This window comes from Gekko japonicus, unplaced genomic scaffold (genome assembly GCF_001447785.1).
Source record: "Gekko japonicus isolate JY-2015 unplaced genomic scaffold, Gekko_japonicus_V1.1 scaffold303, whole genome shotgun sequence".
In the NCBI taxonomy this organism is placed as follows: domain Eukaryota; kingdom Metazoa; phylum Chordata; class Lepidosauria; order Squamata; family Gekkonidae; genus Gekko; species Gekko japonicus.
Window position 1 is genome coordinate 232,249 of NW_015169180.1, and position 24,665 is coordinate 256,913.

Genomic DNA, 24,665 nt, shown 5'->3' on the forward strand with positions numbered 1-24,665 from the left:
CTGGGAGTGCACTTTCAGCTCTGCTTGCGCTAGTCGTTGCCGGACTTCTTTCGTTGACTTGTCTGCCGCTTCTGCCGCGACAGCCTCCTCGTAGGCCACGGCCCAGGTCAGGGTGGTCTTTGCGAACAGGCGTTGTTGAAGTCTCTCGTCCCGCAGGCCACACACGAGCCGATCTCTGAGCGCGACTTCCACGTCCGGGAAGTTGCACGGCCTCGCCGCCTTTCGCAGGGCCGCCACAAAATCAGCGATGGTCTCCGTCGCTTCTTGGCTCCGCTTGTAAAAAGCGTGCCTGCAGGCTATTTCTGAAGGCTGTGGAGAAAAGTGTGCCTTCAGCTTCTTCGTGATATCAGCGTAAGTAACGGTTTTCATATCCGTTGGGGCCACCAACGACCTGGCTATGTCGAAGGTCCCTTTTCCACAGGAACTCAGGAGGCAAGCTCGCTTCTTGGCCTCGTCTGTAATATCATGGGTTTCCAGATGGAACTCGAACCGAGAGAGGTAAGAGTCCCAGTCCTCAGATGCTGGTTCGAACGACTCGAACTTCTGGCTTCCAGCCATCAGGGAAGACTTGGGCACCGGAGCTGGTGGCGCCTCCGCCTGATCGGCTGCTGTGCTCTGTTCGCTTTCTTCCGAGTCCGAAGAGTGGATGTTTGCAGGGCTGCCTACCTGCTCTAACATCCCACCTTTGTCGCCAATTGTTAGATCGCGCTAACAAAGGACTCGTAGAGTGATTCAGCAAGTGATTCAGCTTTAATCAGAAGTAACGAACAAGCACTCAAACGCATTAGAAACCAGAACAACTTAACATTGGAGCTGGGCTCCTTTTAAACATACCGGGCTAATATAGCCACTCCCACTATGTACAATAACAACCAATCAGATTGCAGGGATAAGGGCAAATCAGAGTTCTTCCCGCTCAGGGAACAGTCCCTTTGTGATTGGACGCTGTTTCAAAGCGACCAATAGCTTTATGGCTGGATGGAGCCTTGGCTGGCTCGAAGCTTAACATGGGAAGTGGATTAGGTGATTCAAGTTATACAGTCAGTACATAACACTAACTTTTTAAAGATACCTATGTAGGGTTTGGGGGATAAGTTTACCAAGCATTCTCCTGGAATTAACACTGATCTCCAGCCTACAGAGATCTGTTCACCCAGATCTCCAGGGGTTGCCCAACCTGGCATTAGCAACCATAACAGGTAAGGAGGGCTGGTTTGGCCGTGAGCTCTGTACAGCCAGCCCCCTTGGGGTCTACCTGCTGCCCTTGGCCAAGGCACCAGGCTGGGATGTCCTGTTAGCCGAATTGCTCCTGAAGGGAAACAACCGGTACAGTTATTATCGGGATTCTTCCGTCTATGTTTACGGAGGATGGCACTGTTTCCGAGGTTCCCAATGAAAGACTGAGGCAAACTTCCTTAATAAAAATAATAGTTTACTGACACACTTCACTCAATAATACACAACAATCACAAGCACACAAGACTAAGAAATTAAAGGTAGAATAATACAACACAGTTATGGTGGTTGATGCTCTGGGTTATAATTACCTAGCTGCAACTGCGTGGCTCCAAACTTCCATAGCAAGCTGGGCTTAAGAGGAAAAGCAGGTTTTGTAGAGGACATCGTTAGAGAGCGATGGGGGGTTTCAGGGTCCCGGGAGGGGGGTCAAGAACACAAGAGAGAGAGAGAGAGAGCTATGGGGTGCGTTCTTGATTATATCTAAAAGGGGTCTAGAGGAGGGGCTGGGTCCAGGGGTCCTCCCCTATGACACTCTGGTTCTGTCATAGCCAAGAGGTTAGTGATTGGCTACTGTATTTTTCTGGGTGTTCCAGGAAACTGGAGGGCAATTTGAAATCTAGTTGCTAACTCAATCAAGACACCTGGGCTAGGGGTATTCGTATGCAGATGTCATGTCCATGCGGCCAGGCTGAATACCGGGTCATTGTGAGTACGTGCAGCTTCGTAGGTGCGAGGGGGAGGGGGCCCTGGATGTAGGTGACCATGTGGCTGGTTAGAAATTGAGTTTCGTGCTTTCTGCGACCACGTGCGTTGTTCTATGGCATGTACTGGACACGGGAACACCTTTGGAGTAGTAACCATTGGAAAACACGGTCTTCGGTAGGTACTCTCACCGGGCGCTCTTAGCATGTCAGTTTCAGGCACAGTTCGTTGTTGGCACACTTCATCAGGTAACAGTGTAACACAGTCCATAAAACACCATAGCAGGCTTACGGGCTAACAGTCCTGCCTGCCACAGCCACCTCCTCCAGCCAGAGTGTGTTGGGGTCCTGCACCGGCTGGAAAGATGGCTAACTGTTCATGTGGGGCAGACAGAATCTCTTTGGCCCCACCTCCCCAAGACCAGTGGAGCAGCTTCCCACTTGGAGGCAGCTAGCCGGCTCACCAAACATGTCCGTTTATGTGTGTGAATGGATTGACTGGCTGGGTCAGGCATACTGTGCACAGCAGCCCAGGCAAGAGAGAAAAGCCCAATGCTTATGTAAGGGGCACCGGGCATGCAGAAAGTCGAGGGTCGGGGGCAAAGAGGGTTGGGCAAGCCAGAGCCTGCTAATCTGCTGACCCAAATGTGCATGGCTCTTCTCCTGCCTCCTTCCCTTGGCAGCTTGGAGAAGATCAAATAAGGGGTGAAGCCAAAATGCATGCACACTCCCCCCTCCCCTCCACAAAGCCTGTTAACCATAGCAGTTTCTTTAAAGCAGGGCTTGTTGGGTTCCCCTGGTTGATGCCACTTGGCCACCCGTCTTTGGCTGGCACACTCGCAGCAACAGAATGCAGCCCTTCAGGCTCCAGCTCATCAAAAGCTTCTGAAACGTGTTGGTCTTTAAAGAGCCACAAGAGTCTCTGGTGGTTGTACTTTGTCAGGCAATAGCATTCTGTGCTGTACTTCTTGTGCATATCGAGCAAATGATAGTTAGGTGCTAAGGAAAGATTTGAGCTCCCATCTCTGGTCCCTGCTCCTGCCAACCTAGCAATTTGAAAGCAAGAAACTGCAAGTAACAGCATTCTGTGCACCACGACCTTTAGTCAAGCCAGCCACATGACCACGGAGAAGTCTTTGGACTGCGCTGGCTTTTCGGCTTGGAAACGGAGATCAGCACCGGCCTCTAGAGTTGGATTTGACTGGCTTTCGACCAAGGGAAACCTTTACCTTACCTTTATTTTTAACTGGCATTACATGTTACGGCACGCGTGGCCTGGCCCAACAAAGTAACATTTATGTCAGATCTGGGCCTTGTAACAAATGACTTTGACACCTCTGAGCTAGACTGTCTCCCTGCCTTGGTTCACTGGAAACCCTATTGGTTGAGTTCATTCCCTTAGGTCCCCAAAAAGATTGCAAAAAGGAACACTTATGTTATACAATAGGTTACGGATGATGAAGAGGAGCTTGTATCATTCCTCCATCCCATCATGGGGACGTGGCTGTATGATTTAGGGTTTATGACCAGCAGTCTAATTATGTGAACCAATACTATTAAAAGCATTATGACAGATATGAAAGTTCAGTATGTGATGTGATATACCCACAAATGTAAGCCAATCATCTGATAACGTGCATGCATACTCATCTGTCTATTTAATGCAAAACAGGGCCAGATTTAAAACTTTCATATTTACTAAATGGTACTGCTATTATCAGAAATGTATATAAATCTTACATGAATATAAGGAACCACCCCCCGTAATCTCTCTCCTGATTATTATTAGGGTTGCCAGCTCTGGGTTGGGAAATTCATGGAGGCTTTGCGGGGGGGGGGGGCGGCGGTACGGGAGGGGGACGTTCAGGGACTTCAGAAGAGTACAGGGCCACAGAGACCACCTTCCAAAGCAGCCCATTTTCTCCAGGGGAATGGATCTCCGTCATCTGGAGACGAGCTGTGCTTCCAGGAGATATCCAGCCACCAACTGGAGGGTGGTAACCATCATTACACATACAAGAGTGATATCAAAGAACACTGTTGTAACTCTGGAACATATATATAAATATAAAACAGAAGTGATATTTCACTGGCAACACTTATAGCAATTTTTAAAAATATTCCTGTGTCTGATGAGTGTTCTACATTTTAGTGGAACAGACAATCAGGGATTGGTACAATTTAAGAAAAAAACAAAATATTCTAAGCAATGTTCTGTGGTTTTTAAAAAAGCCTAGACTAAACATCCTGTATGAAAGTTAAGCCATCAATACATTCAGACATTAAGCAGCAGCAGCCTATTACTTTAGTAGATACAGGATGCGGGGGGGGGGGGATATATCCAATCTTTTTTTTCCAATGAGTTTCATTGTGTGCAGTTCACTTCAATCACACATATACAGGACACTGGTGTACCACACTGCAGTTTGGGAAATAATGGCTAAAGCCGGGGTAGGCAGCCCTTATGTTCCAATTGCCCTCCATGCAACATCTACTCATACTGTATTCCAGCAAACATGGGAGGATGCACACAGAAGGGTTGCGCCTGACCAAACGCGCTCCCAGCAAGTCAAGTCCCAGAAGTGTTGGCAGGATCTCAGGAATTTGCCTTGGACTTGGCTGGTAATTGTACAGGTCCAGGAGAAAATGACAAACATAAATCATGCCAGTTGCCTTGTCCCACACTGTTGGCTCCAGCAAATCTACCAGTGCCTTGGGTAGAGATCTGGTCAAGGGCACCAAGCAAAATGGTCTGGTGTGCCATTATCAGCCAATGTGCTGGAGTTACCTAGCCTAAGTATATAGCCACTAAGAGTGGAGTAGATTGACCTCTGATGATGATGTAGTAGGAAACAATGACTACCAGTTCTAGGAAAAACAGCTCACCTAGGGAGTGCTATTTTAGAAGTCAAATTCCAAAGTTTTGGGGAAGGTTCTATTTGCCAGGAATGTGCTTAAAATTTGCCTGTAGACCAGACCCCAGCCATCTCTCAGACAAGCATTAAATTTGGAATATAAACAAGGCCTGGCTCAGAGGGACTTCAGTATGTTATATAGTAAACCGAAGAAGGCTGCCAAAAGAATCTGATGAAGGCCTCACTTCCCAGCTCCATTTTCCATCTGACCCTTTACGACATTCTCCACACACCACTTTCACCATTAATTGAGCCCTACACCACAACTGGTATGGTCTGATACCTAGTTCCAGTTAAGGTTAGAGTTTAGTTCAAGCAAGAGACAAGCACCAAAAAGGAATGCATGCAGGACCAGAGGACTCGCCTGGACAAAAAAACCCATGTATGGGAGGGCTGAAGTGAGGAGGGGCGCTGGGCAAAATTCAGCAGAAAAGTTGGTTGCATCCCATGCATGGTATCTTTCAAAGCTTAAGTGAGAACCTCAGGATAGGAAGAGCACACAGATCTTTTACAATTTTATTTGGAAGCAAAGTTGGAAAAGAATGTTTTTCTATGTCCCATATGCTGACTGAGTAGCATTTTTACACAGCCATCATGATTTTGCTAACGTATTATTCAGATTATATACAATGTTTAGACTTTTGGAAAAAAACAGACTAGGTCCCACGGTTCCACTCTCTAGCACAAAGACTCTTCTGACCCAGGATATTCAGTTAGGAATGATTATTTATTTATTATTTTATTTATTTCAACTTACTACCCCGCTTGAACCCCCCAAGGGGTCTCTGAGCGGCTACAGTTAATCACTTATCCCTAACCTATGGCCACAGATACTAGGGGTGGGGACAATCCCTACCGGCACCCAGTGGAGGAGTTAGTCGATCTTTTTCTCCCGGGTCGGCTTCGTCAACTCGGCGTCTCGGCTTCTGGCTTAATGGAGTACTTCCTATCCTTTACATCCAAAAGCCCAGCTTCTCATACCTAAACCTATTTTAATGTGCGTGCACATATAAACACATTCCTGCACATGTATATGGTATGTGTCGCTTTCGATTAAAGGAAAACAGAACTACATAAAACCAAGAATGAATAATTTATTAAACAAAATACACTTTTGCACTTCTGCAATGTGGCTGGTCGGAAGGGTGTCATTGTTTAAAAGAACATTTACACCTAAGGCTGAAGAAATGTACTGGGTTTTTAAATGCATTTGAAATGATAGTACGCACTGTTCAACAATCCAGCTGACCATGCATCTTCTCCTAGAGCTCGAACGTACTTGAAAGACATGGAATTCAAAACGAACCTGGAATGATTTAACGGTGCATTAAAACACACACACACACACAGTAGATTGCTGAAAGTTTCACACACTAAAGCAATATGTTTGGACCTGCAAGATTTCACTGTTTTGCATACAGAAGCATCACTAATTTTATCCTTCGGTGAGCAATGAGGAAAGACAGAGCAAGCTAGTACTTTCCAGTTAGCCTGTTTAACAAATACTGTTTCAATTCCTGATCCTTTTCTACTAAAGAAAATGTTTTTAAAAGCAGCTGAAATGTAGGTCCTACTCAGCAGAGAGAGAAATTATCACACAGGCATATTAATGTCATAATCTCATTTTTCTCCCTTGGAACACCATGTAATTGGAAGACTTTGTGTCATAATGCACTTTAAATATAAATTTGGGGCCAGAACCTCAGTTTGTATAAAACATTTTTTAAAAAAACAACTCTACCAACGTAAGCAGAGCAGTTTATACTGGCTGGTGATCTGGTACCCAAACCTGTGTTGCTTATTACAAGGGCTTAAAACGTTACGTCTTAAAGCTAAGCATTTACATGGCCACCCTGACAAACAGAAGGGAATCATTAAATGGTCCTCTGAGATAATTTGAGTTTGAAGTTGCAGTATGAGAGATGTACTTGTTTACTGCTGAAGCTAATAGTAGAAGAGAACTTCTGAGAACTTATTTTTGCAGAAAAAAATTACGTAAAAGGATACAACAAGAAAGGATACACTTTGCATGACACAGTATTACTGCAGTATTTACGCAGGAATGCTTCTAAGGAAGAACAGCAGAATGTGGTTTAATACTTGTATTCCCTGGTACAGTTCTTTCATTCTTTAAACTGCCTATTTTAAAAAGGTCATTTTCAAAATCTGTTCACCACAAACATAATTTAACGTGTTCAATAGATGCAAATGCCACACCAAGTAAATATTACTTTAATTGCTCTGTTAATCGTAATGAAGAAGAAAGCAATGGATGGAGACTGAGGGCTGTAGCATCATTTGGGCGGGGGGGGGGGGGAAGAACCAGTAGAAAAACCCATCAGAAAGCACCACCAGGTGACAAACCACCAGTTCTGACACAGCAGAATCTAGTGAACCTTATTTTCAAAAGCTAGTCTCCCTCCATCACTGTCTTCCAACACAGCTGCCTCTGAGGGAAGCTGCCCAACACTTCCACATTTGTGCTGGTCTATGTTCTGGCACCAGCTCTTCTGTCTAACTCCTCAGTCAGTGTGTCTGTCTTCTTAGGGAAAGCTAAACCTGCTTCTTTGCACTGCCAAACATAAACATGAAGCAGGGCTATTTTCACATATCCTCCTTTAGCACTGCACTGAATTCTTCCTCCATGGGTCTGGTACAAGGACTGTCAGTACTTTGCCATAGTATAGCTGGACATATCCACAGTGAAAGAACCACTACCTCTTAAAACTTATTTGGAAAGCTTGGATCAAATATTGTCAGCTATAAGTACTTATGCTGATGAACATATACAATATTGCCACTGATTATATCATCAAAATATAGGTTACATGGCTGTGGAACTCAACATACAAAATAATTTGATTCACAAATGTCATACTCAAAACATGACTGTCAACTTGCGCTCTGATCTCCACCTACAGTAACCATCAATTCTGCATCACCAGCTAGCATATAAAGATGAGAAATGTTGTGAAGAGCATTTTATAAGACTACTGCACCAGTGGTAAATTTTGTTTACAGTCGCATTTCATGGAATAAAGATTACTCAGCCTCAATATTTGACAGGCCATTCTTAATCAGTAACTTTTAAAACAGTCTGATCAAGTACCCGTGGCTTCTTTAACAATGGCAGACAAAAGTTACACTTCTACATAGTTTGCAACAAGGCTATGAAGAGCCATCTGCAGCCTTCTTACAAGATATCTAAAAGCGTTTAGAGATCACTAAGGTTTATGAAATGTAACAGTTTTCCATTCAGATTTCATCTATGGATAAATATTAAATGACAAAAAGATAAATAAAAGTCCACTACTTTTCTGCTGATTTTTTAGAACAGAAGATATTTGACCCAACAACAACATTAAGCTTTTGAGAATCTAGTTCAACTTTATGTTGTTCATTAGGTTGCTCCCTATTGTGGAGATACATTCGTTCTAAGTTACCTTCAACAACAACAGGTATTTTTTGGCCTTTATAGTGATGATTATGTGTTCCCCACCTTGATCAGTTTTTGGAAATGCAGGGTATAAGGTTAATGCATACATCAGACATTTACATGAGACACTTTCATGATCTTATATTAAGATGCACAGCATACTACATGAATAAAATTAACTTGTATTTTAAAATGAAGAGGATTGTGCACTACAGGTTATTTCCTTTCTACTAAAGGGTACAAGAGAGCTGTAGGCTCTCTTCTGACCCTTGCTAAAATATATGAAAAAACCAAACTGCATACAATTGAAAGTGTAAAATGATTCAGTAGCCAGAAAATTCATAATTTGATCAAATGCACTGTAGCATTTGATCACTTCACTGTGTGTTATAAACAAAGTTGGTAACAAGTGATTTTTTTTTAATGTGAGAAACTTGGTTGGTTCAGGTGCAATTTCATTTTCTTTTCAAAATTCTTGGCTATATGTTAAGATATGTTGTGAAGATATGTGTTAAATTTGGTAAGTAGTTTTAGACTGTATGAACTAAAGACATATGCTCCTGTCCAGCAAGAACATATATTGCTTTCCACATGCATTACCAGTGTGCATCTGAATGGCCATCTGTATCTAAATTCTATAGAATTGGCTGGATGTGCCTTTTGACCTAAATGGCAGGAACGTAACAGATAACATGCACTTTTCAAGTGAGTTACCTTCAAGGTTCTCCTATCTTTTCCTTCTATCATCTTTCGAATCCTGCTTTGGTCTTGCTGAACGAGCAAATTGCTAGGACTCTGTTAAGGAATATACACCCTAGTCGTTAGCAGGAACGATCAATTCATGCAGCAAATATATTTGCAAGTAGTAAAGACTATGGAAAAGTAAAGATATTGACAAGCTATGGGACGTTACCGCTTATAACCATTTATCCAAAAGCTGTTAAACTTATTGGGGAAAGGTAGATACATCACACTTATTGGGGAAAGGTAGATACATCACACTCAATGTTGCAGAGAAAAAGCTGCAAACACACATTATGTTAAGGCACCCAAAAACAGGAGGGGAAAGAATCCTATTTTGAATTATAATCTGGATGAATATTGAAGGTTTTAGTTACTTTGACATCTAACTACATAGTTAGTGCTAATTACACAGATATCTAAATATGTTCTCTAAACAATACTACCGGAGGTAAATACAATTTGAACTACGTTCTAGAATGGTAAATATACACATTATATTTAGATCAATGCTAAAGTATAGTGCATCAGACTTGTAAATATGAAAGAATGTTACACAGGTTGGGCAGCTATGATAAATACACAAAAGCAATGGCCCCAACAACTGCATGCAGATCTTAACTTGGATGGTCTCCAAGGCACATCTCATGCAAATGGTCAGACATTACAAAATGAAGCACATGGCCTAGACATTTTTCCTTCTTTGCTTGCCTATGTTTCTATTTGAAGTCCAACTCAAACTACATGTGGACAATTTATAGCACTGCTCCAAACAATAGAATTTATGGTGTATTAGAAAGTGATCCCAGCGATAATTGGGCCTCACACCCCAACTTATCACCTAAGATATGTTTCCAAGTGCTCATACAAGGTAAGGGGTGATTTCAAACAAGAGATTCCTCAATATGGAAATTAAGACAGTACAGCCACATGAGATAATTTTAATCACTTTGAGGCAAAAATGTTTGAATTTGCTCTAAGATACAAGTGGTAATAACCATCTAAAGCAACCCTAACCACACTTTGGATGGGTGTAAGATGGAAAGCAAGATTTTGAAAACCTCCCAACTTGATTGAAATCCACAAGGGGCGAAAGCTTTAGGAAAGGATACAACCACCATGGGTTTGTCAAACAAAGCATATCCGTTCACTTCTTTCAAAGCCTTTGCAGCTGCTTTTTCATTAGGAAGCCCAATAAACGCTTGTCCTTTCATCCGGCCCTCTTTCATCAAGCGTATATCAAACCTAAGATAAAATGGGAGAGAAAGAGCTGCTGCATTTTTAGCTCGCCCATTACAAGACAAAAGTAAGCATAGAGAAAGGAACTGTGATGGTTTTTGAAATAAAGATTATATTCAGGCCACCAACAGATGAAACACAAGTACAACTTATTCCAGTGCCACTTAGAAGAGCCCTGCTACAGAGCTGGAGACCAGGAAGAAGAAGAGATTCGATTTATACCCCGCCCTTCACTCAAGAGTCTCAAAGCAGCTTACAAACTCCTTTCTCTTCCCCACCAACAGACACCCTGTGAGCAGTGTTCCCTCTAAGCTGAGTTAGTGTGAGCCAGCTCACAGTTTTTTAGCCTCCGGCTCAAACATTTTTGTCTTAGCTCAGGAGGGATGGCTCCAGAGCAGTGTTCCCTCTAAGCTGAGTTAGTGTGAGCTAGCTCAGAGTTTTTTAGCCTCCGGCTCACACATTTTTGTCTTAGCTCAGGGAGGATGGCTCCAGAACAAACTAATTTATGCAGCAGCCAAATTGCTGGCTCACAACTTTAATGCCAGTAGCTCACAAAGGAGAAATCTTGCTCACAAGACTCCACAGCTTAGAGGGAACATTGTCTGTGAGGTAGGCGGGGCTGAGAGAGCTCTTTCAAAAACTGCTCTTTCAAGAACAGCTCTGACAGAACTATGGCTTCCCCAAGGTCATCCAGCAGCTGCAAGTGGAGGAGTGGGGAATCAAACCTGGTTCTCCCAGATTAGAGTCCTTTTAAATATTCAGTGTGCAAACTGCCTGCAAACTCCCAGGGTCCTGCAAGACTCTGCAAAAAAGAGGAAGTGGGTATCTTTTGTTGGTTCTGATACCCCTAATCCACACTATATACTTCATCTTTAGCTTTGGAATAAAAAAGATTGGTTCATGCTGAGTTTATCAGCTTCAACTGAGTTTATCAGCTTCAACTGAGTTTATCAGCTTCCATTGCCCCTTGCTTCTTGCATCTCTCATTCTTCCTCCTCCCTTTCCAAGTTCACTGTATTGCTAATCTATTTTTGTTGCCTTCTTGGCTGCTCTATTTATTTCCTGCCACCTCATTTCTTAAATGTTGTGGTCCACTCAAACTTCTTTCACGTGTTCACTGGCTTCTTTTCCTCCACCACTGCCTCCTTCCTGATGGGGCTGCTATTTTTCAATCCATATGTTCTGTTATCTACCCTTTGCAGACTCTTGCCTACACTATATCCTTAAGTAGGTGGGGACATGTGAAGTTCAGAGGTACCATCATGCTCACGGAATCAAGATCCACCAACTCTACAGAAGAAGCTGCCCAGTCCTCACTTACATGATACGTTCAGTTTCAGATGAAAAGTCAACATATCTTCCAAAAATAAACTTTAAATCCTAGGATTAAGATAATTAAAAAAACAATCAGAAGGAGTCAGCAACCTCTGACAAAGGACATAAATACTAGGTAACTAATTCTGCTTAGTTCCTACTTACTTTTTCCTGAACCTGCTTAGATAGATTCTTCACATAAATTCTACAGTTGGGATCACCTGGTTCATAATTTTTGAAGACTGAAAGGGTTTCCATTTCTTGAGCACAGAAAGACAAATAGATACTTGGTAATCTGCATTTATTTAGTTTCTCTTTACTTTAAACTATCTCCCCACCCAGCAAAGAATATATAGGGGCTTGTCAGATGTCCAAGGTTTGGATGACACTTGTTCAACTATGTGCCCAAACAGCTCAGCATTTTAATTTAAAATACAAAACTAGCAATTCAACTGCATGCTCTAATATTTAAACTGTTAAGAGAATCACCTCTTTTAGAGACTCTGCCTTTTTCTAGCTCTCTTCTGGAAATGAATTCAGAAGGAATTTCATCTTCATCTTCTTCCATCTCCTCTTTAGGACTGGAACTAGGAGCAGGGAAGATTTTTCCAAAACCTGCATTCGATATTTCATCAGCTGCTGCATAGTTATCTATACAGAAAAGAAAGCAGAACAACTATTTAAAATATTATTCAGAGGCAAAAGAGAGCCCAAAGATAACTCCTGCAATTCAAGTGGGGCTTTAAGCATGCTTAAAGTCCCATTGACCTCAAGCCTAAAAATCCTTGTGACCATTGTCAGTGAAGTTAACAACAAAGCCATGCAAGACAAACAGAAGACTACATTAATACATGAGAAGGGAGGCATTTCCATCACTAGAATGGGCCTTCCTCACCTTCTTGCTCCCATTATAGCCCCAAATGATCCCTGAAATGCCGCTTAGGGAACAGGGATCCCCAGGTACAGCACAGAGGGGATTGGCCAAAAATCCTCCTCCATAAACAGACAGCTACCCTAAGAATTTAATGTAAATTAAAAATTCCATTGCCCCTACTGAATGGTACAGGAAAGAGGGCCAGCTATTAACTGTAAATTAATCACTCACAATGCTTTTGCTGACAAAGCCCTTCATACGCATTGGGTCAGATCAATGTCCACTCTGGTGCAAGTGTATCTTGTGTCATTGGGAGATGCCTTGCGCTGGAGAAATGTGCAGGTGCTAACAAGAAAAATGGTAGGCTCCAACCTGTTACACTGTAGCTTACCTTAAAAAGACTACTATTAATTTGTATGATTTCCCCACTACTGGAAACAGAACTCAGACAACAAAATAGCTAAGGCAACCTAGTGAGAGTTCAGTGGTTTAAGTGAAGGACTTGCTTTTCCATAACTCCTTTTCATACATGTCTCTTAGCTACTGTGCAACGTAGATCCCAACAATGACTATACAGCAACAGAAGTTCATACCATTACTTTGCTCTTTCTCCATACTTTGCTGAAGAATAGCAGGCACATCTGCAGAAATGTGAAATTCAATTTTTTTTAAACCAACTGGCTGCGGCTGCTCAAATACATCTGAAGGTGACAGTGCTGGATGTGAGTTACTGTTTAAAACAATATTAAGCTGATTTAAATATTTATACCAGACCATTTCTCCATATAAAGTGATTCCTGAAAAATCGCACATTTCTCAATGACAATTTTATTCCAAGTACTTCTACAATAAAAAAGTATCTTACATTATAGAACTCGATAAGCTTTTAGACTGCCTTCTCTTTTTAAAGAGTCAAAATCATTCAGTAACTTCTGGTTTCACTTTTGCCTCTGACGTCCATGTTACGAACCATTTTGAGTAATGTAAGTTAAAAAGGTGACCCAAATATATTCCAATTAATTACAGAACCTTTTCATAATAGTTTAATGTTTTTATTAAATGTTATTAACACTTGTGACTTAAATGGTATTAACACTTGTGACTCAAGTTTGAAACACTTGCTTATCAGTGTATATAAGAATATAGAAAGTCATATTTGCACAGACTTGAGCAAATACAAGTACAAGAGGTCTAAAAACTCAATATACTGAAGAACAATTAAAGGCACATGTGACATATGAGGTGATTTCAGGATCTTGGTTGAATGATTAATTACTTCCCTGTCCAAAACCAAGTTTTTGAAGTACTAGAAATACACAGTGGATAAACATACAGAAGATTACTAGATGGTGTGACAAAACCCATTATTTTGTCAAAAGAACAACAACAGAAATATCCTATTTGTGTATATGTTAACTGCTAGGAATTGAGCAATTAACAATGTAAAAACATAAGAAGAGCCCTGATAGATCAGACCAATAGTCCATCTAATCCAGCATCCTGTCTCACACAGTGGCCAACCAGTTCCTCTGGACAGCTAATAACAGGGCACAAACGCCAATGCCTTACCCTGATGTTGCCTCCTGGCTCTGGGATTCAGAGAATTAATGCCTCTGGATGTGGTGTTTTCTCTCATTCACGATGGCTAGCAGCCATTGATAGATCTATCCTCTATGAATATATCTAATCCCCTTTTAAAACTGTTTATTCCTGTGGCAATCATGACATCCTCTGGCAGCGAATTCTCTTGCAGTGATTTCATCTCTGCCTTTCAATCCTACCTCATGAAAGATACTTAAAATTTGGGCTTTTTCAGATCTGGAAATTGCCTCATACATCACAAGTATGAGTCACAGAGTGTTAACATTCCAGCTCCAATCTATTATAAAAGAGGGTGCAAAACAGGAGTCAGTGCATGGCAGTGCAATATATATTAAATTCCTATGTCTGTACCTGTGAGAAATAGGTAGGGAAACATTTAATAAGTCTTTTAGCTTTCTCCTTTTTCTTGCACGATGTTGCTTTGTCGGTATTTGTCGCTTGGGTTGAAGGGTTGCTAGTTCTATCAGTTTTGCGTATCTAAATATTAACAAAGAAAAGTATTTCACATATTTTCAGAAGAAAAAATACAGATTCTTTAAACAAAACTTGTTGACCTGATCAAACTTGTAGGCATGGTAAGTTTACCTCTTATCCTCAGGAACTTTTTAAAAGTGTTTAAGGATGACGACTCTGGCAAATACCTGGCTCTCACATAACCTAAAAATAGTGTTGGCTCTCATCTAGATTCTCCTGAGAAAGTGACTGGTTAGGTCTCCCACTGAATTAAGGAGAACCCAGCACAACTGAAGAGAAGCAGCAGCCAGAGCAATTACTTCCTTTAGCCTTAGCCTATGAGGAACTACGTAACAATAAAGTTCAGGGAAGAATGCTGCCAAAGAAACCCCAATTCACACATGAGAATATGGGCAGTTCTTCAGATCTGAAGATGAATAGGAGAAGAGCTGTTTTCAGCTGGAGGTTCATTACTGAGGCATCCATAGACTAAAATAACCCACAACATGTTAAGGGTCATGGTTTTCCTACTAATTTTCTTCAGCTACACTCTGATTCTGTGCCATCCAGAACCTCAAGAACTCAGTAAGGGAATTTCAGAGGACAGGCAATGCCTAAACTAATATTAAAACTAGTTTAAAATAACCAGGATTTGTTTTAAAACTTCTGATCAACTTTGATTCAAATTAACATGCAATAATGCATTTAAATCCATGTTTTCCCTATAAAAATTACAGTGTAATCATAGGCAGAGTTATCCCAGTCTAATCTTAACTCCAGAAAACTCCAGCAATCAAATGGACCTTTCTTTACTCATGTATTATATCAAGCAAAACGCATAGGGATACAAGAAACTGGTATTAATCTTAGCAACATAAGCTATTCTCTCATCCTCGCAGATGAAAGGGGGAGCACGGCACTGAAATACATAAATCTAAAAGTAAGCCCCAGTGCTCTGAATGAACCTTTATATGTAAAGTTTCAGCTGAAGAGAGTTGATCTTGAAAGAAATAAGGACACAGAGTCCTAAAGGTATCATGACCACTAACCTCTCTTTATCTTCTTCATCATCACTTTCATATTCTGACTCATCTTTACTTGAATCTTGACTGCCATCTTCTTCAGGCAAAGGAGGGTCCTCAGGAGGCAAAGGTGGAATTGGGGGAGGTGGCAGGGGCACAGGAATATACTCTTCATACTAAACAAGGGGATGCTTTTTTAAAAAAAATGCTGGGAGCATACTTTGCATTTCAAAGTAATAAAATGTATTTGTTCTCTTCTGTACTGTATTAAATTCCTGTCATACCTTTCTACCCTTATATAACCCAAGATGGCATATGTGAGGTTCCAAGGAGATCTCCTATCCAGGCAACCACCAAACTTGGCTCTGCTTGGCTTCAACAAAGTTGGTCTACCAGTGGTTATCCAACCATAAGCCTGGAGTGAAGTGTCATGCACCACAACATACTGCTAAAGGCATCAGCCACCACTTACTAACTTCTGATGCAAAAAGCTAACATCCAAGGCCACAGAGCTCTCATTAAGTCAAAAGAAAAAGTTACTTCAGTACTTATGGGGTATGTCAAGTCAGTCAAGCAATAATACAAGTCCACATTCATTGCCTGCCCATGGAGGAGCAGCAGCAGCTGGGCAAGGCCAAGAAAAGAAAGCCTACTGCACAGTGACAGGCTCTTCCCCCAGGACTGGACCAGCAGAAGACAGAACACCCACTGCTGTTGTGAGGGGTACAGATTTGGTCATGGTGAGAAGACAGGAATAGGGAACTGCATTTTGGCAGATGCTGAGGTCAGAGTTATTGACTCCACCTATCACATTTCTCATTACTTATTTTGGGTTATTCAGATATGCTGTCAATGCATAACTGAACATCTGAACTTTCCCAATGTTTTTAAAAAATCCCACTTTATTTTCTGTCCATGGATATATACTCCACTCCAGTGATTCTGCAGATCCACCTCGCAATGAAGAACAGGATCTGAAGAACCATGCTATAGTTCAGTGAGCCACAAAGGACTTTAGTCTTATTCTTTTTTCTCCTCCTCCTTCCCCAACACAACCACCACATGGCAAACCGTTGTTGAAACTGTGGAACTTCAAAATCAGAAAAAAGAAGTGCTACATTTTAAAAAATTCCACTATGGTCATGTGAGATTATACAATTCTTTAGTTCTGGACAGCAGTCTTCAGGAGCTCAATGGTATGTTTAAACTACATGTAATTTACTGCTTTTACTAACAATATCATTCAAAATACTGTACCGTTGGAGGCCGAGCAGTAACTGGTCCAAAGGGCGGGGGAAGATTCATTTTGTTCATAAGATGTAAAACCTAAAAACAAAAATGCCAAGTTTTTGCCAGCAATCCTTAAAAGATCACTTCTCATTACATTTAAATATTACCCATACCACTAAAATACTACATAGATTTCTTTAATGGTTTAAAGATACTTATAAAGAGTCTAGATCCCGTGAACCATTTCTCTAAGACTGGAACCTACCGACAATGCAAGGAACCTTCCTCTGGTGCAAAATGCCTCTTCCACCGGAGCAAGACTTTTTGTGCTGGAGGAAAACTCCACTGCTAGCTAAAGAGATGTACACAATCCAACCAAGAGGGTGGGACATTTTTTCATTAGAAAAAATTCTGGGACTGGGATCAAGAAATCCTCTGCAAATGCAATGTTATGCAAGTTGTAAAGAAGTCATTTATAAATCTATCAAATGTGATTTGTTAGATGGAATTTCATTTTTTTTTTTAGTATACAAAGAAACTCTGAAAGGCCACTTCAATTTGCCAGAGATACAGATTACAAATGCTAGATAAGAGTACAAACAAACTGCAGAACTCTTTTGAGTATTTATTTACTAGTGGTAAAAATCTATAGCAAATTCACTTCTGGAATAACGTGTTATTATGCTATGTAATTCAAACAAGGACCAGATTTTACACCTTGAATTCAAGAGTGAGAAGAGATTTATACTTACCTGCACATAAAACTTAGGCACACTTGCTAAGGCATTTGCTATGTTGGCTAGGATTGTATTTGAAGGTGGTGGATACAGGTACTTGAGGCAAGAGCTTAAAGGAAAAGTTAGTCTGTGGGAGAGAAGAGAAACAAATCAAAGAATGTACAACTTTTTAAAGACAAGCAACGAAAATGTACAAAAGCTTTATAACAGCAGTTGGTTATACATTTTGTTCTTTAATTGCAAAGTAACTCTTAGTTCAAACGATCAACTCCAAATTATCACAAATGCATTAATAATTCTGAAATCTTAGGATTTGAATTTGTACATTTTGTGCTATTTTTTTTTCTATTTCATTCTTAAAATCCTGCTTGAAAAAACACAGCTATGAATATAATGGCTGAATAATGTGAATAGTTCCATCTGCCCTAAGGGATCTTTTGCTCAGGCTTCCCATCCCCTCATGTCAGAAGAGATAGCTACTTTTGAAATAAAAGGGAACTTCAAAAGCAATTTGCAGTATTGCACAGTGGTATGCTGTTCCACAGACAAACTAAAAAATGACACGGGTATGTACAAGTCCTAAGGAGAACAACAGTACTTCCAACCCATGTACTGACACACACAAGTATGTAATATTCTAAAAGACTGTGTTTAATTTCTAAAGAGACAGTCAGAAAACCTTCTTAACCTACACAATAAACAAAAGCCTAGGCCTCTTGAAAACCAAAGGGAGGGCCAGAGTATGAGGCAATATCACATTGCCACACTTAACTCAAGAACCTAGACCTCAAGTTCAATACCTTTGCAGATGAAACAGGCTCAAAAACATTTACAAATAGATCTTCATCTTGAATTATGATACAGGAACAGAAAGGATGCAACTTTCTTGACAGCTATTTTAAAACAATTGCATGGTTTTCGTTTCTGATGCACTTTTTTATTCAAGCATGTAAGAGTTTTAAGACTGGGATCCAATTAAATTTTAGCATGCACACCAAGAAGCCAAGCACGAACCCATGGCTAGGAGCAATTCCACTTTCAACTTGGAGACAACCTAGCTCTTTCTTCCCTTTCTCTTCCTTCACTGGTTCTTCAAGACTAAAAAACAAAAATGTAAGATCAGTTACTTTACAGAAGTATTTGGCAAGATGAAGTTAACTACTTATATTTAGATCTTCATGGTGATTTGAAAAAGGATTACCAAATGTATCAAAACAAAGTTCGAGTCCAGTGGCATCTTCAAGACCATCAAAGTTTCATTCAAGGTATAAGCTTTCGTGTGCACACACTCTTCTTCCGATACAGTGAAATGGAAATTACTAGACCATACATATAGAGGAGTAAATTAGCATACAACATAATGAAGATGTTTAACAGACTGAAATGACCAAACAGTTAAAACAAGCTTAGATTATATGGTTACCATTTGTTTGGGTTTAATTTGGGGGGAAAACATAGCAAAGGAAATATAGCAAAACTGAAGATTGATGGGCAGATGTATCCTCCTTAATTGTGCAATGCTGAGAGTAATTAACTGAGACCCTGCCATTACACTACATCTGTCTCCTCTCAAGCATGGAGGTGACCTTACAGCACCCTCTTCTTTGAAGCAGGGCAATTGGCTTCAAATAAAAGGATGCTATAAGGTCACTTCTACATCTGCCCTTCAATCTCCAATTTTGATACATTTTTCCCCTTCACTATGTTTCCCCCCCAAATTAAACCCAAACAAATGGTAACCATATAAACTTGTTTTACCTGTTTGGTCCTTGAGTCTGTTAAACATCTTCATTATGTTGTATGCTAATTTACTGCTCATCCACTATCTATATGTATGGACTGATAACTTCCATTTCACTGTATCTGAAGAAGAGTGTGTGCACACGAAAGCTATACCTTGAATAAAACTTTGTTGGTCTTGAAGGTGCCACTGGACACGAACTTTGTTCTGCTGCTTCAGACCAACACAGCTACCCACCTGAATCCAATTTTATCAAATAAGACTTCTAACAGCACGATACTAAATAGAATTCCATCTAAATACATGGGGTTCGGGGGACATAACAGTCCTTAGGATTACACTGCAAATTGTCCATTCTTTACTTCAAATTGTCAATTTGGAAAGTTATACTAGTCAGTGTAGTTGCAGTAGTATAACATAGCATAAGATTCTCAATTAGGATCATTTCTATTAAGTAACTTGCTGAATTAATGTTGGTTACTGAATTTGAATCCCTATTCAACCCTCTTTCTTCTCTGATTATTATTTATATACTACAAGGACAAGGATCAAAATGAATCAAATCAGCTAAAAAGACTTATTAACAATATTTAGATAATTCCTTTTGTAAAAGTTCTACGAAGTTACTGAATATGAAAATAAATATCCACATACCTTTTGTCCTTTTCAGAGGAAGAAGACTGGCTAAGTGCATGAATACTGTCGTGGTCCTTCGCATATTCAACTACCAATGTGTGGCCCAGTAGGCTCAGCTGATGAAGTCTTGATAATGCCTTCAATGGAGCACAACACTCAGCTAAATCAAGTCACATTTTAAAACTTTTTCCGAACAGACTGATAGAGTAGTCTCCCTTCAGATCTGACCAGACTAAAAAAGCTTTATGTTGGGCAAGGTGGGAGATGATTAGCAATTTTACTTTTCCTCCACACTCTAATGACTAAAGCTGCCAATGGCATAAAAATACAGTTGCCTGTCTTAAAAAGCATACAATCTAAACAGAGAGGGAGGAAGGGTGAGAGGATGCAGCAATCAACTGTACGATGTGCCACCCTAATGTGGAAATGGCTCTCACTAACTAAAAGGCACAAGGGCAGGAACACACAGAACTATCTCCCTTATTTATAAGCTGTGTTTGCTGTTTCTTTATGTGCTCTAAAATAATGTTTTACAGCAAGCCTGTACAACTCGTTGTCCAACTCAACCCACTAGGAATTTGATAAATCTCTCATTTTTGCTGCTTTCCAAGGACTCGCAGATGTGCTTTCTTTACAGATGGACTCAAGTTATGCAGGGCTATTTTAGATGTTGGTCCTGTGATACAAACACTAAATTCTGCAACTGGAGACAAATTAGGTTATATTAATTTAATAAAATGTACTGTTTTCTAGCACTGTTAGCAAACATATTTCTTTTTCCTAACACAATTAATCTTCCTGTTCCCCAAAGCAGCCTACACAGTTCTTCACACTTGTACAAACAAGACCAGCGACAGATGTTAATTCTTTGTTTCTATATTGAAAAAGATTAGTAAAAGTTCCAACACACACCTGAGCAGCTGCATTTTCATTGGCAAAGGTAGCAAAAGCTGTGTGTTTCTGAAAGACAAGCCAAAACAATTTTGAGAAAAGAATACATTAACATGAAAAACAATTCACCGTACCACAGCTCTTTTGAAAGCACAGCATTATGCCACTTCCAAGTGAGGACAGGAAGCAGGAGAGCTTTTGTCCATGTCAAAATGGGAATATCCTGAAGCACAAGGAACTATGGGAGATTCATTCTGATGCATTACCTAAGCTGCATCAACTTTCTCATCCTCTATCTGTACACTACTGGAATTAGTTAAATTCTTCAACCCAGCATGTAGAAACAATAAGATATCATTCCCATTGCCTATGCTCCCACAAGCCTCACAGCAGACCCCTAAAGTTACTTAAAGTTAGCTAGGTTAGGGTTACTCTCCTTTACTCGAACACTCATTCCTTAAACATCCCAGACCTGCTCATTATCAAAGCGATTTGAGTAGCAAAAGAATGTTCACATACACCAAAACAATAATTTCAGTGCATATCTATGACCAAAAGAATATGCTAATCCATGTCTGTTACCGAGGGGATTTTTTACTCTTATGTGTATCCAAATCCCTTTGGCTATGAATAGCCATTTGGATTTAAAGGGCATTACCCTGTATCTTTAGGAGCTGCGGTGGCTCAAGTGGTTAAGACGCTGAACTGCAGGCTGTGGAAGGTCGGTAGTTCAGCAGTTCAAGACCCGAGTTGCCGCATGACGGGTCTCTAGTTCCAGCCAATGTTCCCTCTATGTTGTGGAGTCTTGTGAGCAAAAATTCTACTTTGTGAGCTACTGGCATTCAAGTTGTGAGCAAGCAATTTGGCTACTGTATAAATTAGTTTGCTCTTGAGCCATCCTTCCTGAGCTAGGACAAAAATGTGTGAGCCGGAGGCTACAAAACTGTGAGCTAGCTCTCACTAACTCAGCTTAGAGGGAACACTGGTTCCAGCTCCTGCCAACCAAGAAATTGCAAGTAGATAAATAGAGACCACTTCGGTGGGAAGGTAACAGCGTTCTGTGCGCCTTGGTGTTTAGTCATGCCGGCCACATGACCACGGAAACTTCTTCGGACAGCGCTGGCTCTTCAGCTTTGAAACGGAGATGAGCACCACAACCCTAGAGTCGGATTCGACTGGCTTTCGAGCAAGGGAACCTTTACCTTTACCCTGTATCTTTGCATCAATTTATCTTTAGTTTCTCCTACACACCACGTTTAAACCTTTTCGTCTCCCATATCTGCTTTATCCAGAGTTTTTTCCCGGGGCACGGCAAAAAGACTAAAACCAGTCACTTAAAGTACGCCTGGATACGGTGGCCCCGTACGTGGGCTACAGATGACCCCATCCTAGGATATGATATCTGCAAACAAGGAGATGCAGCTTTCACAGCTTCGCCCCTGCGGACAGGACCGCCGAATCTCAGCCACTCCTGCGCAGAAAAGCTCCCCTGGTGCAGCCCCGATGGCCAAGACGCTTCGTGCCTTACCAGCCTCCCGTAATCAGAGAGGACCCGCACTGACGAGGCGCCGAAGTGCCTCAGTAGCTCCTCCTTCTCCGAGGACGACAACGCAGAGGGCAGGTGCCGGACCAGCAGTGTCCGGCTATTCTTCCCCCGCCGCCCGCCAGGCTCCATCCCCTCCGAGCTGGGCGCCGCCATACTTCTTTGACATAGAGGAGGAGGCGGTGCTCTTGAGAACACCACCCAGTGGAAGCACAAAAACCGCGGGAGAGTCTCGCGAGAACTGTAATGTTACCCGTGGTGTCCAAATCCCAAAGGGATACAGTCCAACTGCAATTGCTCATACACTTCCGGTATCAGGTTGACCTTGGTTGACTCTCGGCTCCCTTTCTGGCTATGCGGTAGGTAATCATATTATAGGGTTTTCATCATAGAGATGCAGCGATAGAGCAGCTGCCGGTAGTAGTTTTCGCTTAAGTGACGGATGTTCTGGTTGAGGGGCATTTTTTTCTCGTCCACAGTATGTGCCGATAGAACCGGAGCTATTGAAACGACGGTGGAGGTCTTGAGCATGAGGAATGAGTTCATGGCCCGGGGAAATAACAAGCCGCTCCAGGCTGCCCTTAAGTTCGTTGTGCGACGCCACCCTGCTCTCAATGAACCAACAGAAATCTATGAATGCTAATACTGTGGAATTTTGTGGACAGACAAATCAAATAGAACATTTTGCACGAAAACACACAGCATGGCTTTGTCGCGACTCGTAAATGATGAATATATCTTGCAGCAGAGGAATGTGAGAATTGAGAATGCCTTTTGTAAAATGAAGCCTAGCCTCTGTATGTTCTCTAAGTGGAGGGTGGTAAGCAGGGGGGGTACCGCAGGGATCAGTACTTGGTCCACTGCTTTTTAACTTATTCATTAATGATTTGGAGTTGGGGGTAAGCAGTGAAGTGGCTAAATTCGCGGACGATACAAAGTTGTTCAGGGTGGTGAAAACCAGTTAGGATTGTGAGGCACTCCAAAGGGATCTGTCAAGGATGGGCAAGTGGGCGTCAACATGGCAAATGGGGTTCAATGTGGCTAGGTGCAAGGTGATGCACATTGGAGCCAAAAATCCTAAATATAAATACACATTGATGGGGTCTGAACTGGCAGAGACTGATCAAGAGAGAGATCTTGGAGTTGTAGTAGATAACTCACTGAAAATGTCGAGACAGTGTGTGACTGCAATAAAGAAGGCCAATGCTATGAGACACAATATATTTTTAATAGATTTTTTTATTGCTTTTCACTAAAAACTACAACAACTACACACTGCAAATCCAGAATAGCAAGGTACAACAATGATCTCTCATACGCTTTGGGTATTTCCCTATATAATCAAGTTTACGATAAATCATTTAATTTAATTAGTAATAAGTATTCAGGTAGAAAGAACCAAAAAAATCTTAATTTTAGTATCACAGCTGAGCAATATTATAAATCTTAAATTTCTGACATCGAGAAATCTTAGATCTTCATTTAGATGGCTTCTTGTCTTTATGCTTCTTCCTCTACTTCTGCCAGGGGATTTTAACCTTATAAGATCTAGATGCAGCAGCTCCCATATCAGAATCAACGTCAGAGTCAAAGATTTCACCCAGGGACACACAAGTAGATGAATGTTGGACTGGATGGGCCTTTGGCCTGATCCAACATTGGCGTCTCTTATGTTCTTATGTTTGCAGTGTGGTTTAGGGTTGCCAACCTCCAGCTACTGGCTGGTGATCTCCCAGAGTTACAATTGCTCTCCAGACAGTAGGAATAAGTTTTCCTGGAGAAAATGACTACTTTGGAAAGTGGACTGTATGGTATTATACCCTGCTGAGGTCCGAACCTTTACCAAACCACCCTCTTAGGGATGCCAGCCTCCTGGTGAGACCTGGGGATCCCCCGGTATTACAGCTCATCTCTAGACCACGAAGATCGGTTCACCTCTAGAAAATGGGTGCTTTGGAGGAGTGACTCTATATGGCATTGTATCCCACTGAGGTCCCCGTTCTCCCTAGGTTCCCTCCACAAATCTCCGGGGGTTTCCCAACCTGGATCTAGCAACCCTACCCCCCCCCATGCCCTGCTAGTGGCCAGTGAGACTGGGGAACCCTGCACCCTTCTCAGGCTCCACCCCCAAAATCTTCAGGTATTTCCCATCCCAGGGTGTTAAGTGCCATTAAGTCACACCTGGCTTAGGATGACCCTATGAATTAATGACCTCCAAAACATCCTATCATTAACAGCCTTGTTCAGGTCTTGCACCCTGAAGGCCCTGGCTTCTTTGATTGAATCAATCCATCTCATGTTGGGTCTTCCTGTTCTCCCATTGCCGTCTACTTTTCCTAGCATTACAGTCT

At 41.4% G+C, this 24,665-nt stretch overlaps 1 protein-coding gene across 1 annotated transcript; it reads right to left on the minus strand.

Annotated features, from left to right (window-relative positions):
• Nucleotides 1–5,940: 5,940 nt before the first annotated feature.
• RNPC3 (RNA binding region (RNP1, RRM) containing 3) lies at nucleotides 5,941–22,470 on the minus strand. Its single transcript, XM_015416101.1, has 15 exons — nucleotides 22,300–22,470; nucleotides 20,793–20,840; nucleotides 19,899–20,017; nucleotides 18,518–18,601; nucleotides 17,519–17,630; nucleotides 16,794–16,862; nucleotides 15,564–15,712; nucleotides 14,413–14,538; nucleotides 13,053–13,189; nucleotides 12,075–12,236; nucleotides 11,751–11,845; nucleotides 11,593–11,651; nucleotides 10,145–10,277; nucleotides 9,006–9,078; nucleotides 5,941–6,161 (listed from the first exon to the last, which is right to left on the minus strand). The coding sequence occupies exons 1-14, from the start codon at nucleotides 22,468–22,470 to the stop codon at nucleotides 9,019–9,021; spliced, it is 1,524 nt and encodes a 507-aa protein (XP_015271587.1). The 3' UTR covers nucleotides 5,941–6,161; nucleotides 9,006–9,018.
• Nucleotides 22,471–24,665: the final 2,195 nt, after the last annotated feature.